This window comes from Python bivittatus, unplaced genomic scaffold (genome assembly GCF_059951505.1).
Source record: "Python bivittatus isolate LINGU-HERP-01145 unplaced genomic scaffold, Pbiv_v1 ctg000100_np1212, whole genome shotgun sequence".
Taxonomy (NCBI): domain Eukaryota; kingdom Metazoa; phylum Chordata; class Lepidosauria; order Squamata; family Pythonidae; genus Python; species Python bivittatus.
The window spans coordinates 5,427,347-5,443,527 of NW_028277038.1; the positions used below are offsets into that span (position 1 = coordinate 5,427,347).

The 16,181-nt window shown below is 44.2% G+C and overlaps 1 protein-coding gene across 11 annotated transcripts in view; it reads left to right on the forward strand.

Annotated features, from left to right (window-relative positions):
• Positions 1 to 16,181, forward strand: part of FBRSL1 (fibrosin like 1) — a 510,880-nt gene that overhangs the window by 400,583 nt on the left and 94,116 nt on the right. For 9 of the 11 annotated variants that reach the window (XM_025169843.2, XM_025169838.2, XM_025169871.2 and 6 more), the window contains one exon: positions 2,025 to 2,078. The exons of the other annotated variants lie outside the window; for them this stretch is intronic. In XM_025169843.2, the coding sequence (XP_025025611.1) occupies positions 2,025 to 2,078 (54 nt within the window). The remainder of the gene's footprint in view (positions 1 to 2,024; positions 2,079 to 16,181) is intronic. 11 annotated transcript variants of the gene reach the window in all.

A 16,181-nucleotide genomic window follows, 5' to 3' on the forward strand; every position in this document is an offset into this window, starting at 1 on the left:
AAAAGGAGTTGGGAGCAGTTGCCGGTAAGCGCAAAAAACCGCGCGTGCCCGAAAAAGGGCGCGAAGCAACGGAAACCCCGCCTCCTGTGCTCGCCAGCTGGGCTCTGCCCTAGGAAGGAGGCTCTGGCAAACCACTTCCGAAAAAGAATTGCCTTGAAAACTGCAAGGACTCGTCCAAGCAGTCACTGCAGGGTCAGCAATGACTGAGCGCAGACAAAAAAAAAAAAAATTTGTATCATCGCCCTTGTGTGCTAGAGGTCTCCCCTTCCCCCTGGCCAATGTGAATTTCAGCCTGTAGGCACCCAAAGGTTCCTAGTTTATGTCCTAATGCAATTCATGACCCCAGCCCATCTGGTTTATTGAATGGAATGTGGTTTGAGAATACAACCATTTCCCCTGTTCCCTTGAAGCCTTCCTACCTTGTAGTACCCCATGGTTCAGTTGCCCTTCGAGGACTCCCAAGCGTCGTCTTTTCAGGGAAGGGGGGAGAAGCGGAAAGCCAACAGCTTTATTAGGCTGTGTACAGCTTTAAGCCTCCTCTTCCTATGCCAAACACCGCAGAAAAAGAAAAATCTCTAAAAGTCACAGTATGCTCAGCCTGGGGATTTTCTGAGAAGTCAAATCTTGGCAGGCTTCCCATCTTTTTCAAAATTAATTGCCTCCTCAGTTCAGGTAGGCTTAAAATCCATCCTGGAATCTGAGACTGTTGAGCAAAAGGAAGGTTATTTGTTAAAATCTGCCTTCCCTCTCTCTTTCTCCTCTCTCCCTACCCCCATGTCTCTTTTGTGGTGAAGTTGAAATCTACAGTCTGTTGTGAATGTAATGGGAACCCTGCCTGCAGAAAATGCCATTATTCATCTCATCCCTAGCTCATTTATTTTATCTGCAATAGCAGTGATAAAGTAAGCGGCTTGGCATTGCTGATAAGCAGTGGAAACATCTTAGAGCTATTTGTAAAAGTTAAAGCAGATCGAGGTACAGAGAGATAGCGGATAGGAAGAGAGGCCCAGGGTGCCGACAAGGTTTCTGGCCAGCCAGCTGAGCTTGAAGTTAATAAAGATTTTAATGGAGAGGCCTCATTAGGATTAAGCAGACAATCTCTTATCTCAGATTTACACAACATGAATGGAGGGCCTGGTTTTGTTTTTAAACCTCTTCGCTGTGTTTGCCAAATAGCGCATGGAAGGGAAGCCCTGTTTCAGTTCTGGTGGAACAGAGGAGTCCTCTGGCCCAAGACAGAAGGGGTGGCGTAAGCTCTGCCTGGGTGAACTCCTGTCATGTTATTTGTCGTTGGCTTAAGCAACCTGGGTTTGTAATAAGGAGGGGGAAGGGAAAGGGGGCACCGGAATTAGTTTACTTGCTGGCTGGGAATTGTGGGAGTTGCAGTCCTACACATCTAGAGGACAACTAGAGGTTAGAGAAGGCATATGTTGAGGTTTCTTGACCAAATAAGGATCTGTTGGGTCCATCCCAGCTTCCTTACCCTGAATGACTGTTATGGTTGCCTTGTACAGAAGAGGGCAGAGTCGTTGGATCAACTTGCAGGATGGCTTCGAGTGCTGTAGAAATGTAGCTTTGCACCCCGCAGGTCCCAGGCTTAGTCCTCCACAGCCCCAAGAGGGCTGGAAGTTCTCTTTGAAAACCCTGGAGAACAACTGCCAATGGCTACCCCAGTCCCATGGGCAATACAAAGATGGACATGGACCAGTGGCCAGGCTCAGGAGGAGACCTTTTCTGGCCTTGGAAGGCCTCTGGCACTGCATCTAAGTTAGGAGGCCAACCAGCTGGTCCATGAAACCAAGGCAAAACCTAAATCTGTGAAATATCAGAGTGGGTAATGTCAAAAGCCCACCCTATCAGTGAATCATAGCCTCTTTCAGGTTATAATGGGAAGTGGCAGAGGTTGATTTAAACCCATGAACCAGTTGCTACTTTAGCCAAAGCAAGGAGTGCAGAGAAGATTGGGGTTTTTTTTCCATGCTGCTAAAAGTGATTGTGAATGGACATTTTTGTTTTCTCTGTAGAACTCCGCGGACCTGGAGCTACCTCAAAACAGGAGCGGCTTGGTAGCAAACAAGGTATGGGATTAAATACTCTCCAATACGGCGGTCAGGAATCTTTTTGAGTTTGGGGGTTAGAGTTTCTTTCCTAAACTGAATTGCTCTGCCACTCTGTTTTGTTTTGCATCTTCTTTCTCTGGTGCTTCTTTTCTGCCCCCCACCCCTTGCCATGGGATGCTCCCAACCTGCAAATGTATGGCATACACCACCTTCCTTCCTTCTCATCCATTCCATAGCTTTGTGAGTGGCCAGACATTTAGATTTCAGGATTCTGATCCAAAAATATATATGTGTCACAAAACCAAAATGAGATCTGCACTCATTAGCCTGTGTTTGCCAGCTTCATTGTATGATTAGGTGGAGAATCTACATTAAGGTTGAATTATGCTTGGCAGATATTTGTGGAGTAGATGTGTTTGTGTGTATGTATGCATTCGTGCAACATACTAAGCTGGGGACTGAATTAACCCATTCTCTGGGCTCCTGTAATGTATTTCACCATAAACTAACCCAGTGTTTCTCAACCTTAGCAATTTTTAAGATGTCTGGACTTCAGCTCTCAGAATTCTCCAGCCAGCACGCTGGGGAATTCGAAGTCTAGATATTCTTCAAGTTGCTAAGATTGAGAAGCACCGATGTAACCAAATGACCTGAGTTTTACCCAATGCACTAAACCACTAAAAATGAACCAAGATGAACTCTAATCAAGCTTGGTATGTTGGGTGAATGCACCTGCTAGTTCTTTACCTGTAAGCACATTCTTTCTTAGTTTGTTGAGGAGTTTATCCAGATCTGGCCAAGATTTAGCCTTTGTTGATAGGAACTGTTGGGGTGGATTAATGTGGCCCAACCTGGGGGGAGGTTCTTGAGTTTTGCTGAACGTTACAGGGTAAGGTTGGCTGGAATACTTCCCTCTAGAAAAGAAATTGAAGCTGGCTTATTACAGAGCCCTTGGCTTTGTAAGGAAGGTGGGGTGGGGGTATTTTTTTGCAAATTCTGTCCCTTTGTTGTGCAAATGAAAATCCTGCCAACTGGCTTTCATCTCCTACTCTTGTGTTCTCATTAAGGAAGAAATATTTAGCTATTATTTTCTTCTTGTTTGACTGTCTGCTTAGCTTCTGGTTGCAAAATGTATCAAAAGGGAAGGTGTTTTTGGTCTGTTTTTTTTTTTTTTAAGGAACACGTTGAACTAAATGTAAATGAGGATTCTTTTTTTAAAAAAATGAAACTGCTACAAATGATTTTGCACATTTCTGGAATTTAAGAAAGCATGTAAAAGATTCCCCAAAGACACAGACTGGGTCCAGATGTATTCATTCAGCTGAATTGTGGCACAATTTGCTTTTAAGCCATAAAACCTGGTCTTCATAGTTTTAGGGATAAGACTTGCAATGCGGTGTTGGAGTATGGAGTGATTCCGTTCAAAAATCCAACCGTTCCATCCCATTGCTCCATCTTCATTAGGCAATGATGGACTCACTTTTTCCCCTTTCTTTCTTTTTTTTTGTTCCCCTTAAGTATATATGTTTTTGTGCTTTTATAAACCATAGAATTTTCTCCAGCCTTCCTGTTTGAAATGAAGTGTGCCATTTCAGGTACACATACAAGAGCATTTTCTCTCTCTGTTGAAAATAGAGGGAAGGGCGTGATCTTGGGTATCTGAAATTCAATGCTCTTGAGAAACAGTCCTCTTCTTTCCCCACTCCTGTTTTTCTCTCAATTCACTCAAGAAACCATCACTGATGATCCACTGTGCATGCACGCTCACTGGCTGAGACAAGGGAGAAGAACGTTTCCTTGAACTTAGTAATGGGGAGAGGGTTGGAAATCTGAAACACCAAGGGTAGAAAGAGCAGAAGAGGAAGCTCGTGAAGTGTGTGTACAACACACGTGGCTTCAGCTGAAGAATGCATTTGCTGCGTCTTGATATCTTGTCAGAGAAGAGAGCTTTCCTCATTGCACAGCCATTGCAAGAAAATTGAACTCCGCAACGGCTGGAGGTGGGGGGGATATAAAACTATGAGATCTTTTGTTCAGCTCTTCTGACAATAACATAGGAGGGATCACTGCACCAGTTGTTCCAGGTCAACAGCAGGGCAAAAACCTGACACTGTTAACTGATGACTTTAACGAGGCTTGGATAATTATTTTCTTTTATCTTCTTGCTGTATGTTTATAAATGGCATCCTGAACTGGAAGGTTCCTCTACCCTGTTTATTAATAGAGCCTTCCCCGTTCTCTGGATCTCTTGACAATTACTATGGGTTGGGGCCAAAAGCTGGAATTGTCTTAGTTCACACACACACACCAGGGCAGGGGGCATATCATAGACTGGTGACATGTTTTGTCCTTTTGGGAAAAGGGTGTTGATGTGTCTGCAATATGCACATCATGCTTGACTTCTGGAATCTGTTTTATGGGTTTTACAAGATGGAGGCACTGCAATGGACTGGATCTTGCCAATACAGTTACACGTTGCAGACAGGGATTAAAGCAGGTAGATTGCTCATATGTAGTCCATCCTGTTGGGGGGATTTCTAGAGAACCAGTAGCCAAATTTGTTGGCTGCAGCAAAGAATACTGCACCATTTAAGGACTTACAACTTTATTGCAGAATAAGCTTTGGTGGACCTTGGTCCATGTTGGAAGCTTTAGCCTGAGTAACGAAACTGACTTGAACTTAGCACGTCTGCAATTTGCTTCCATCCCCAGCCGTTTGCTCCTTCATCCTGCCTTTAACAGGCCTACCCAACTCTGTCTAAATGTCTATGGGACAAGCTAGATTTCAGTCCTTAAGCTTTATCCCAGCCCAGGAGGAAAAGTCAGAGGTAAAAGAAAGGAATTAAGAGAGCTAGTTTGGTCTAGTGCTGAAAGCCCCAGGCTAGAAACCAGGAGACAGCAAGTTCTTGTCCCGCCTTAGGCGTGAAAGCCGGCTGGGTGACTTTGGGCCAGTCCCTCTCTCTCAGCCCAGCTCAGCTCACAGGGTTGTTGTTGTGGGGAAGATAGGAGGAGGAAGGAGAATTAGATACATTCACCGCCTTGAGTTATTTATGAAAATAAGAAAGGTGGGATTTTAGATTTTAGAAATCTAAAAAAAAAAAGATATAAATTGACATCTGGGTGACGTTTGCCAAGAGTTGATATTGATATTGAACATTCTTATGTGTGTCTTACTTCGGCCCGTTGGAAGTAAGCAATAGTCATGGATTAATAGAAGGAATGCTTTCTGCAAGGGTGAGAGGTAGAGAGTGACGAGTTTTCTGTTTCTGGGTCGGACTTTTTACTTTCCTCCACTATCCCCAGCTGTTCCTAAAAGTTGTCTGTTGGCATGCATGACAACAGACTCCCTGTTGAATGCCAAACGCTGCTGCCACTTACCACGCAACGCATCATGCCCGTTGTACAGGGAACGGTACATTTCCAAAAGCAATAACCAGCAAGAAAAAAATAATAATAAAGCTTAATTGCTTACCCTTTTAAAATGTGCCTTTATTTATTTGCTTCTTGACCATTGCGTTCCTATGACTCTTGGCAGAATACAGGAAATCATCAAACTTGAATTATACTTTCATTATATGATTGTTTTGTTACTGTGCTAAGTGAATGAAATTGTGGTGTTCCTTCTGTCAAAGCATCATCATCATCATCATCATCATTATTATTATTATTATTATTATTATTATTATTATTATTAATTAGGCCAGGCTTTCAGTGCTGAAGGTTCTAATCATTCAAAATCCTCTTGTGGATTTGTGCCAGATTCCGGTTTAACATCCATTTGTCAGATGGGACTTTTTACATCAGAATGATCCAGCCATTGGATCTAGCTTGCCTTCAGCAATAATTGTGTTTTGTAAACCTCTTCCATGCAGCCCCGTGGCTTCTTCTCCTTGTTTTGTTTGGAGCTCCAGAGAAATGGGAATGCCACAAGTTGCTTTGCTGATCTCCCAGAAATTAGGAAGTAATGAAGTTTCCTTTAGGCATTTTATCTGTCTCCTTCTCGTTTTTTTTTTTTTTTTAATCTTTAAAGGGTGTCATTGTGTGTTGAAATATTACACGGTTAAAGCAGAGACAGGTTTACAAGGATTTTAATGTACTTGAGAATTAAGATTTTGCAGCTTTATGGCAGTGATGTTGTAACAGTGGACATTATTGGTGAGGTGGCCTGTATTTTACCTGAACAGTTTGTTAAAGAAAAAAAATGTTAAGCAGAAGTCTTGATCAAGGAGAGAAGTTCTCTGGAGGGAGGTGTCTCACCATCACCCGGAACTGATATCAAGTAAATCATAGAGGTTTTGTTGTTCAAACAACACATTTAATCTACTCAGCTAAGGATTAGTAACTGCATTTGTATAACATGTGTTATTACTAACCTTGATTTGTTCCTTGGGCTTAAACCAGGCAATGGGCTAAGTTGAGTTATTGTGCATTGTGCTAGCCCAGGAAATTGGGCTCTCAAAGAAACAAGTTAAGCATGGTGTATTGATACAGTTAGATATTTTCACCCACTTTTGTGGGGCAGGGCTGAAGCAAGCAGGGGGAGGGGCTGTGCCCCAAAGTGGGAGGGGCCTTCTTTCCTTTCTTCCCTTCTCTTTCTCCTGGGGGCAGATTGTGGGGAAGAAATGAGACAGTCTTAACAGAGGGAATTTTATAGTTAGACTGCTGGCTGTATTTGGTTAGCCGCATCCAACAATTGGAGACCGTCCAGAAGCGTTGGGCCAACTTCTAGACCAGTGTTTTTCAACCTTGGGAACTTTAAGATGTGTGGACTTCAACTCCCAGAATTCCCTAACCAGCATGGCTGGCTGGGGAATTCTGGGAGTTGAAGTCCACACATCTTAAAGTTCCCAAGGTTGAGAAATACTGGTCTAGACTGTTTAGCCAAAGGTTGCATTGGCTAGAAATTCTGGGAATGCAACAGGCTGGGGAAAGCTAAACCATCCTAATGCCAATTTTTTTCTGCATGACCCAGAGAGAGGCTTTTCCCTTCACCTATGACCTGATCCTTCTTTAATCGGAAGTTCAGGCTGGGACTTTTGGGGTGTGATGGTGAGCACAGAAGATGTCAGACTGGTAGACCAGACAGGAAGCACAACCAGATCAGTTAATTCTACTTTATTTTAAGGTTACATTAATAGAGCCTTGCAAATCTGAAAGTACAATTCTCCTCCCGTCTCCTTTACCCCTGAGAAATTAAGAAGGGTCTCTTCTAAGCCTCTTGCCCCACCCACTATCCAGCTGTGGGCTATGCCACCTCTTATCTGACCATTCTCTTGGCAGTGTCTCTTTGCCCTGTCTCTCAAGGTCTTTCCCACATATCATTACAGAAGGCTGTGTGTTGAAGAGAGTCCTCGTTTTAGTAGACAATGGAGTCTTCTCAGCCTCATACACCTCTGCTGGTTGAAACCATACATTTCAGACCCAGCCTTAGTTAGAAACAGATCTAATTGGGAAAAAAAGAATCTTACAGAGAAACCTCTGGGGTCAACACTGTCAAGTTTTAGACAGCCGTTCCAAACCGTAGAGGCAACAGCACAGATCTTCCCTTTGAGATACCAAAGGCTTTGCATGCTTTATCTGGCAGCTGTTCACCATTGCTGACAAGCCACCTGTCTTGTTAGTTAATTCCTGTTGGAGAGGATCTTGAACTGCAGTCAGAAGTGTTTGGGGCTTGGGAAGAGTGCTGTTCCAGTGGAGAAAAGAGAAGGTTTGTGGTTTGCTATAAAGATACTGCCATTAAGTATTAATGCTTGTAAAAGACACCAAGCAATGTGCCCCAAAGGAACTGATAATCTGACTGAGTTGCGTGCATATATGTATATACAATTTCCATTCCTGATTCTCTACAGAAATGCAAAAGTTCCCCTCCTTGCTGTAGTGCCCGGAGGGGAGATTTTTGCAGCCAGGAACCCAAATCTTTTCACATGATATTTGGGGAGGGGGTGGCCAAGAGCTCTAAGGGACATGCCAACTTAGTGAGGACATCAGCAGCGGAGGTGTGGATGGAATTCTCGCTCATTTTTGAAATTTGGATTGTCTTTAGATGGGTGTGTTAAACTTCTTGATGGGTTCATTTTTGTTCTTTAGTTTCCCAACAGAGATGGGCAGGAAATAATGCCCTTTTCTACAAAATTATCTGTAAGGTTGCATGCAGCCCAGGAGTTGACCATCCATACCGTGGGTGTCACATATTTGAGTTGCAGGAAACCACTGAAAACAGAGTGGCTTTCCAGAACTGTACTCAGAAATGTCCACCATGGCAGAAGACCTCTGTTGACTATTCACACAACAGGTTTGTCCCCATGTACCATTAATGGGAACCGTTGACATTGAACATTTCACAGCTCTTACAGTACTTTGAGCTCCCCTGTACAGCTCTTGTTTATTGCAATAGGAAAAACAGCACTGGATTCATTTTTACTTCGTACCCATAACCTGGGAATCATAAAGAAGAGTTTGTGATCCTTCTTGCTGTAACATGAACAGTTGCTCCATCAGTCCCACTGAAAGTTAGGCCACGAGAGCCCCGGTGCGGCTGCCCCCTTCTTTTTCCAGCCATTCAAAAGAAGGTTTGCAAACTCTGGCTTCTCAGCTTTGCAGTCTACGTGCAAGCAGGTTTGCACGGTGGTTTCTGTGCAAACGAAAACAAAAGCAACAAAGGCGACGGACTTGTTTACGACGCGCTTCCGCGAGAGCAGAAAAGAAATGGGGGCCCATGACAGAGGAATGGCTGTGCTCCCTATTTTACCGCATTGTATTTTTGTAGCCAGGGTGAGGGAAAGGAGAAAGGAAAGGAAGAAGAGGTGTTTTCAGTAGCTCTCTTGCTCACTCTGAGAGGGACAGAAAAGGCCTGCCAGCTTACTGGCTCTCTAAATTGGTAATGGTTTCTGGAAGGCATCCAGACCATTGTAAATATGAACTTTTGTCAATATTCCCCAAGCTCCCCTGGACTCGGGTGGGCTTTATTAGCTGAAGGTCACTCCATTATGTTCTTCCCTCTCCAGAGACCTTTGATTCTCCTCCGAAAAATTCTTTCTCTTTAGCAGTGCTGGAGCTGATAAGCTTTAAGGCACATATTTCATCCATCCTCGGCTGCCCCGCAAAGACAAATGGTGTTTATAATTCCAGGGTGTCACCCCCCCTCCCCAATTGAACAGTGGTGGGGAAGGGGAGGGAGAAGAAGGCGTATGTATATACACTCTCCCACACCGAAGCAGAGACGCTAGCACGGTTGCAAACGTTTTCACTCTCTTCCATCAAGACCTTTCGGGGACCTGTTTGCCCTTTAGAGAGTTTTGTAATGCAGACTCCAGGCCGTAGGAGATCCCGGTGAATAACGTATAGAAGGGATCCAAACTGTGGATTTCCCAGTGCCAGTTCCACGGGAAAGACTCCATTCAGGGAGTTAGGATAGTTTTGTTTTGTTGATTATGAAGCTGACAATTCAACAGACTGCGGTTTGGTGTTTCTTCGGTTCATTGCTTGCCTGCATCCATTTGTAAACTGGGTAGAATCAATCTCAGATTCGATCTAGCTCACAAACAAGGCAAAATGCATCAAAGAAGTATCAGTGATAAAAACGTAATCTCAAAAAAAATAAAAATAAATCGGTGCTCCCGTATGGGTCACCAGATAATAAATGTCCACAGCTTGTTATAAGACATTTGTTCCCCCCAAGCCCTGGGGAAGAGCATCGTCTTACCTTTGAAATTTTAATAGCAGAGGAACTGTTCCAAAAGAAGGGTGATAGGGTGGAGAAGGCTCAGGACCTATGGATGATGCGCAGAGCTTATTATTGTGCCCTTCATGTATTCTGCAAGCAAGTATAAGGTAAAAGAGATGATTTTAGAGGACAAGTAATATGGTGTGCAAGTAGGATGGAAGCAGAGTTGTCAGCCCCCATGACATTGTTTTTGGCTGATGTTGCTGAGAAGGAGGCTGCCGCTGGGACAGGAGAAGCTGCTGAAGATGACAAATACGTCCTCTTCAGTTGCCTCTTCTTGAGCAACCCCTCTTGCTATATTGAACTTGGGAGTCAGTTGAGCTTTGAGGGACAAGGACAGATTATTGGAAACCCAAGAAACAACTTTTGGAGTCTAGCTGGGGGCAGCTGCCAAGTTTTGGGGGTCTTGAACTTGGCTCTGCTGTATTATTGCAAATCCTTTTAGTCAGGATGAAATTTAAGACTCTCCGCTTTCTTGAAAAAGGAAAAAAAAGGCAAAAGCTGCTTTGCTTTAACCCTCAGAGTCAAAAGGTGGGGTGGAGAAGTCTGAAATTGAATCTGTACCATCACAAGAAGGTGGTGGGTTTTTGAAAAACAAATCAGGCATGGTAATCCCCTCAATTGTTCTCCTTGTAGTACTCTTTGTGTAGCTTAACTTGAGGCAGACAAAGAATCCATAACTAGCGTGGTAAGGGTAATCCAAGCATTTTAAGTCGAAACTTGAAAATCCCATGCAAAGGTGTGGCTTTGAAAGAGTGAATTATAGGTTGTTCAAACAAGCTCCCAAGCTCCGAGCAGCTGGTGTTTAAAAGAAATACCCATAAGGTGTTCTTTCAGAAATTCTGGGGTGCCAAACAGGGATGAAGATGACTTTTGGGTTGCCAGAATGACGAGAATGGGGGAGAAAGGGGTCTTCCTTGAAAAAAATAGTAGTAGAGCATACATTTTGCATGGAGAAGTCCCTGGCAATCGCTAAGTCAGGTTAGAAAGTCTTTAAGTAAGGTGTGGTAAGGAAGGGAAGGAGGCATGGTCCACGTCCTGTGAGGACAATGGTGCACCTACTTTGGTTGCAGAAAATCCCAGGTTCTGTTTGTGGCATCTCCAGATAAGAGAGCATCTCCAGTGATCTCCTGTGCTGGAGACCGTGTCTGCGTCCCTTTGTAATGCTAGAGGAACTTCATATGGTTCTTCACTTGCTTTGATATTACATCTTCCTTAGTCCTTTGCATCATCAAACGAAGCATTTTGCTGCCTGCTTGCTGGATAAATGAAAGGTTTCTTGAGGTTTCTGCTCCATTTAGAATGTTATAAAGAAAAGAATCCACTTTTCCCCCTCCATCCTGGTTCCCTCCAGCTTATGAACATCACCATTGCTCTGGAGCAGCGTTTCTCAACCTTGGCAACTTTAAGATGAGTGGACTTCAACTCCCAGAATTCCCCAGCCAGCCAAGGTTGAGAAACGCTGCTCTGGAGACTGCCAGGTTGGAAAAGTTTGGTCAGTGAGAAAACAGGGCATGACTTACTAATGAATACACAGCCTTTCCCAAGACCAGCCCTTTGTGGCCCCAGCTACATTCCTGCCCTCCTTACTTGCGACATTTGAGAAGCCAGTGATTAATTCCTTTCACCCGGAGTTGTTGTTCTCGCTTGCACTCTAAGTAGGGAGATTTAAAAAAAAAAAAAAAAGAGCAGAGAGCCCCACTCCTTTGGGACTTCTTTATAAGTGTTTTGTCCTGAGGACATTCTTTAATAAGTCATCTTCTTCTCCCCAACTCCCAGAAGAAGACAGTTGTGGCAGATGCTTCACTTTGTCCTGAAGCTATTTCAATCTTGATCCATCTTTCATCATCTCTAAGGATTGAAAAAACAAAAGTGAATAAAAGCCTTAGGATTTCTCTTCTCTCTTTCCCTGTGTCTCTACTCACACGTTTTGGATCTTCCTTTGGCCTGCTGTTTTTTTTTTTGTTTTTTTGAGGAGAAATCAATTCCATCTTTCTCCTCCCTTCCCCAGAAGAGTATTATGAGACAGGCTGCCTTTGATCGTTGTAGTTCCTTGCCTTTAGGTTCGGAGGTGGGGAGAGATGGAGGAAAGAGTGCCTCTTCCATGGGCTGGTCTAGGCCATCTTTCGATCCAGCCCAGCTGTGTTTTGATCTTGCCGAGTTCTTTGAAGATTAAATTGAGACATCTTTTGTTGCCATTAAGCACAGTAATTAATACAAGAATGGAAGACATGGGCCATCCAACCCACTTGGGGGGTTGTCTGAAGCTGCCATTCCACAGCTGTGTGGTTTCCAGCCATCTTCTCAACATTTGTGTTTGCGAGGAAGGAAAGGGAGGCTATAACTCAGTTATAGAGCACATGCTTTCTAACGCAGAAGGTTCCAGGTTCATTCCCTGGCATCTCCAGACATCTTAAGAAGGCTGCTTCCTGGCACAGGAGACCTGTAGCCCTTACAGATGTCAGTGGGTTACCCAGAATCCCCTGTCAACCTGGCCAGTGTGGAAGGATGCTGGCTGCTACAGCTGAGCCACATCTCCCGGGCCGCAGGTTCTGCGTCTGTAGACAAGAGTGAACTAGACCACTCTGAACTAGGCTTGATTTTGGCTTAACATGGCTTGCTCTGCTTGGCTTGGAAGCATTCTTATCAGCCCAGAAGAAGAAGACAAGGGTAAGCTAGGGGGCAACCCAGAAGGAATAGCAGGAGCAACCTTGTTAGCATTCTGCTAACTAGCTACTTGGTGACTGAATGCTATCACAAGCCGTTTCATGGAAGATTTGACAACATTGTCTCAACATTCCAAGCATGTCTAATGGTCTGCAAAAGACTGCCTCTCCCTACTTTGTGGTGTTCTAGTGTGCGACGCCTTAATTCTCACCACCCCACCGGCAGCATTTGTGCTAATGTATGCTTGGCCAATTACTATCCACCCCTCCTGCCTTTGGAAGAATGCATACCATACTTGGACACCTCTGTCATCCAGAAGTCACAGAAGTACAGTAAAACCTCAATTTAACAAACTCCCCCCCGATTTAGCAGACATCCCTCTGAAATAACGGACAAATTCGTTGCCTCCAAAGTAGTCTGGGTGAGGCAGTTACATTTACGTTAATTTTGCCTTGTTTTTACAACACCTGCAGCAATTTATATCATTTGGGCAGTGTCATTAGAAAATGATGTAAACTGACACGGATGACATGCTTTCATATTTAATCGACAGTCAGGAATAATGGACACACACTGTCCCCAATTAGTCTATTAAAACGAGATTTTACTGTAGTTGATTGGATTTACTGGTCAAGCAAAGGAAGAGAGTTGTGGGTCTCCCCAGTGAACTCCCTGTGCTTGCAGCAATAACAACCACCACAACAAAGAGGGCCATTGGGTAGGGCATGCATCATCTCTACTCTCTCCCATAGAAGGTACAGGAAGCCCCATGGGGTGGGCCCATTTGGGTCAGTGATGGCTGGGAATGTGCTGAACACACTGCAGAGCTGCAACATTCCAGCTGGTTATTTTGAGGCTAGTCAGTTGATGGGCACAGAATGCTTATTACAGTTGTTATTATTTATTAAATTTATTATAGCTGCCCACTCCAAAAGACTCTGGGTGGCTTACAGTATGCAAATACACAGTTTAAAGCATGAAAATGCCAGCCTGGAGGCCGTCCTGTTTGCAATACGTTTTTGCCCTGGATTGTGAATCCTAAAAGCTGACTGCATTCTTGCAGATACCCCTGTGTAATGGTATAAGGGAATGACCTCGGGAGGAAGAGCTGCAGCCTAGACAACCATCATGCAAAAGATATCTCAGCCCACAGAAGGAAAAGGGATGTGAGAAGTGTCTCAGAAGCGACCCTCCCTAGTTTTCTAGAGAGTAGAAGGAAAGGAGGGGAGAAATACTTTCAGACTTGCAAGATTCTGTTACAGGTAGCGCTCGGTTTGCCACTTCAGTTGGGACTGGAATTGCCGTCGCTAAGTGACGTGGTCGTAAAGCACGACACCACGTGACTGTGCTGCTTAGTGATGGCCGTTCCAACAGTCCTGTTGTCATAGCTAAGCAAGGACCGGGTCCTTTGCAGGTCATTAAGTGAGGACCTCATGTGACCACGATTTCTGACTTCCTGCCGGCTTCCCACGTGACTCTGAGGATGTTGCGAAAGCCAGAACTCCGAGGACCAGTTATAACTACCACTCGTTCAACTCCGTCACAAGTTTGAATGGTCGCTGAACAAGTGGTTGTTAAATGAGGACCACCTGTAGTGTAATGATACCATAAAGGTTGTATTAGTACTCATGGTTTGTGTTTGTTGTCCGGACTACCTTGAAGGGCTGAAACCCAATCCCTTCAGTACACTGGTAACTGGAATATATTCTTCAACATGCATCCCTTGAGTTTTGCAATGTGCTTGTCTATTAAGGAGGCGTCCTGCCCATCCAGAGGGGAGGAGATAGGTTAAACTAAGCACCCTCCCCTTATTTGAAATTGCCTCTGTGAACACGCAACCGTCGCCCTGCCGATCAGACTCGGGGTACCTGCCATATTGCATATTTCCCGTCCTTAGATGGTCACAAGCAAGCTAGCAGAGAAAGGCAGACAACATAAAATGCAAAGGAGACTGGGGAGAGATTAGCTGCCAGAGAAGGCTGGAGGGGGGTCGGTGGGGGGGAGTGGTAATGCAGTGACAATGTAACATAAGGTAGTCACACTGGAAAACTTTCTCCTTCATTAGCAGAGATCTGTTGAGTTTCTGCTCACATTAGGGTAATTAACACCAGTACAGATTGTCGAACATCTGTACATTTCAGCTCTATGGCTTGCTCCCAGGCTTTTAACAGAGCCAAGCGCCGAGCCGAAAAGAGAGCGTGCAAACTATTTATTTTACCAAAATTAGCATTTCTGGGTGAAAGCTGATATTGGGGGCTTGACAGAGATAAATCCCACCCGCGCACCCCATGGCCAAGCTGACTAAATGATCTGAGATTGGCTTGAGTAAGTGTATCTTTTTTAAAGTGGAGTGGAGGTGCTGGTTCTGAAATAGAAGTTTATTTCCTTTTTCATATCCGTGTGTCTGTGTATCTCCCATGTTTTTCTTTTAACCTACTAGGATGTTTTCTGCTGAATATGTTTTTAACCATCTGCCCAGAGAACTGGAAGAGAATGCAGCCGACAAGAGCCTTGTAGATGGCTGAGAGGGGTTTGTGTTAGGATGCGGACAGAAAAAATGCTGTTCTGGTACTTCTAGTCCTTAAAAATTCCTGAAAGATGGCATCTTTTCATTCCTGTATATCCTGGGAATGTCTTGCTTAGGCAAAGGATATAAATGGCTCTGTCTGGAGCTGGATGGCAAGGAAGACCTGCAAAATGTGCTGCCATTTTGAATCCGTGCAGAGCTGGTCATCCTTGTGATGGGTTAATCCAAGCCTTGGCAACGACAGATCCTACAGGGTCTTTCACGTGAGCCCCCCTGGCTGACAACTCAGGAGTTTTACATTGTGTGAAGCCTCCCAGGCCTTAAAATGTTACTGATCCCTAATTGTCCCAAGTAAGACAAAACCGGAGAAAGATGCCAGAAAGATCTTGGTTGCGTTGCCCCTACGAATTACCCACAAACAATTTCTGTCTTGAGAACATTAGAGCTTTGTGCTTCCCCAACAGCAACAACTGATTCTGGGAAGCAAGGACAGAGAGAACATAGCATAGTTGGGTTTGGTTCAGAGTATCAAACACGTGAGAAGAAGCTTTTCGAGGAATTTGTGTGATTTAAATAGTTGGGATCCAGCGAAGACCTTGAATCGTGATCCCGCAGCCTCAGTATTAAAATTGGCAACTTCTCAGATGGTGTGTGCTTGAAAGGTATCATCAGAAATGGACAGGAAAGATTCGCGATAGCCCATTTTAAGGGGCTCAAGGTATTTGGTTGTGGCAGGGCGTAGGGCTTCACTAGACTTCTGCAGTAGAAATGATATGGTAATAATAGTTTGAGCTGAAAGAGCACCCAGCGGGCAACGTGGTAGAACTAAAGCTTGTGTTTATCTGAAGTTTTAAGACAATCTCTCTTGCGTAAGAGATGGGGACAGAAAGCGTTCATCTTATTTTCAGGAAAAGATTAAAAAGCAACGCTTTCTTCCTTTTTTTCGCCTGGAATGGTTTTGCTGAAGTAGCTAGGAAGATTCTGTGGCTTGACATATTCCAGTTTCCCATGAAGAAAATGTCCATATATATCAGCAGACACACACACACCCCCATTCATACATACAACCGTACTTTTATGACAAATTCACCAGACTTTGAAAACATTGGTTACAAATTCTGCGGAGGGTAGAAAGGAGCAAGGAGGAAAATGTACGGCATGCTTAAATTGGCAAAAGGAAGGCGTTGAGCCGTAAAACGAAACC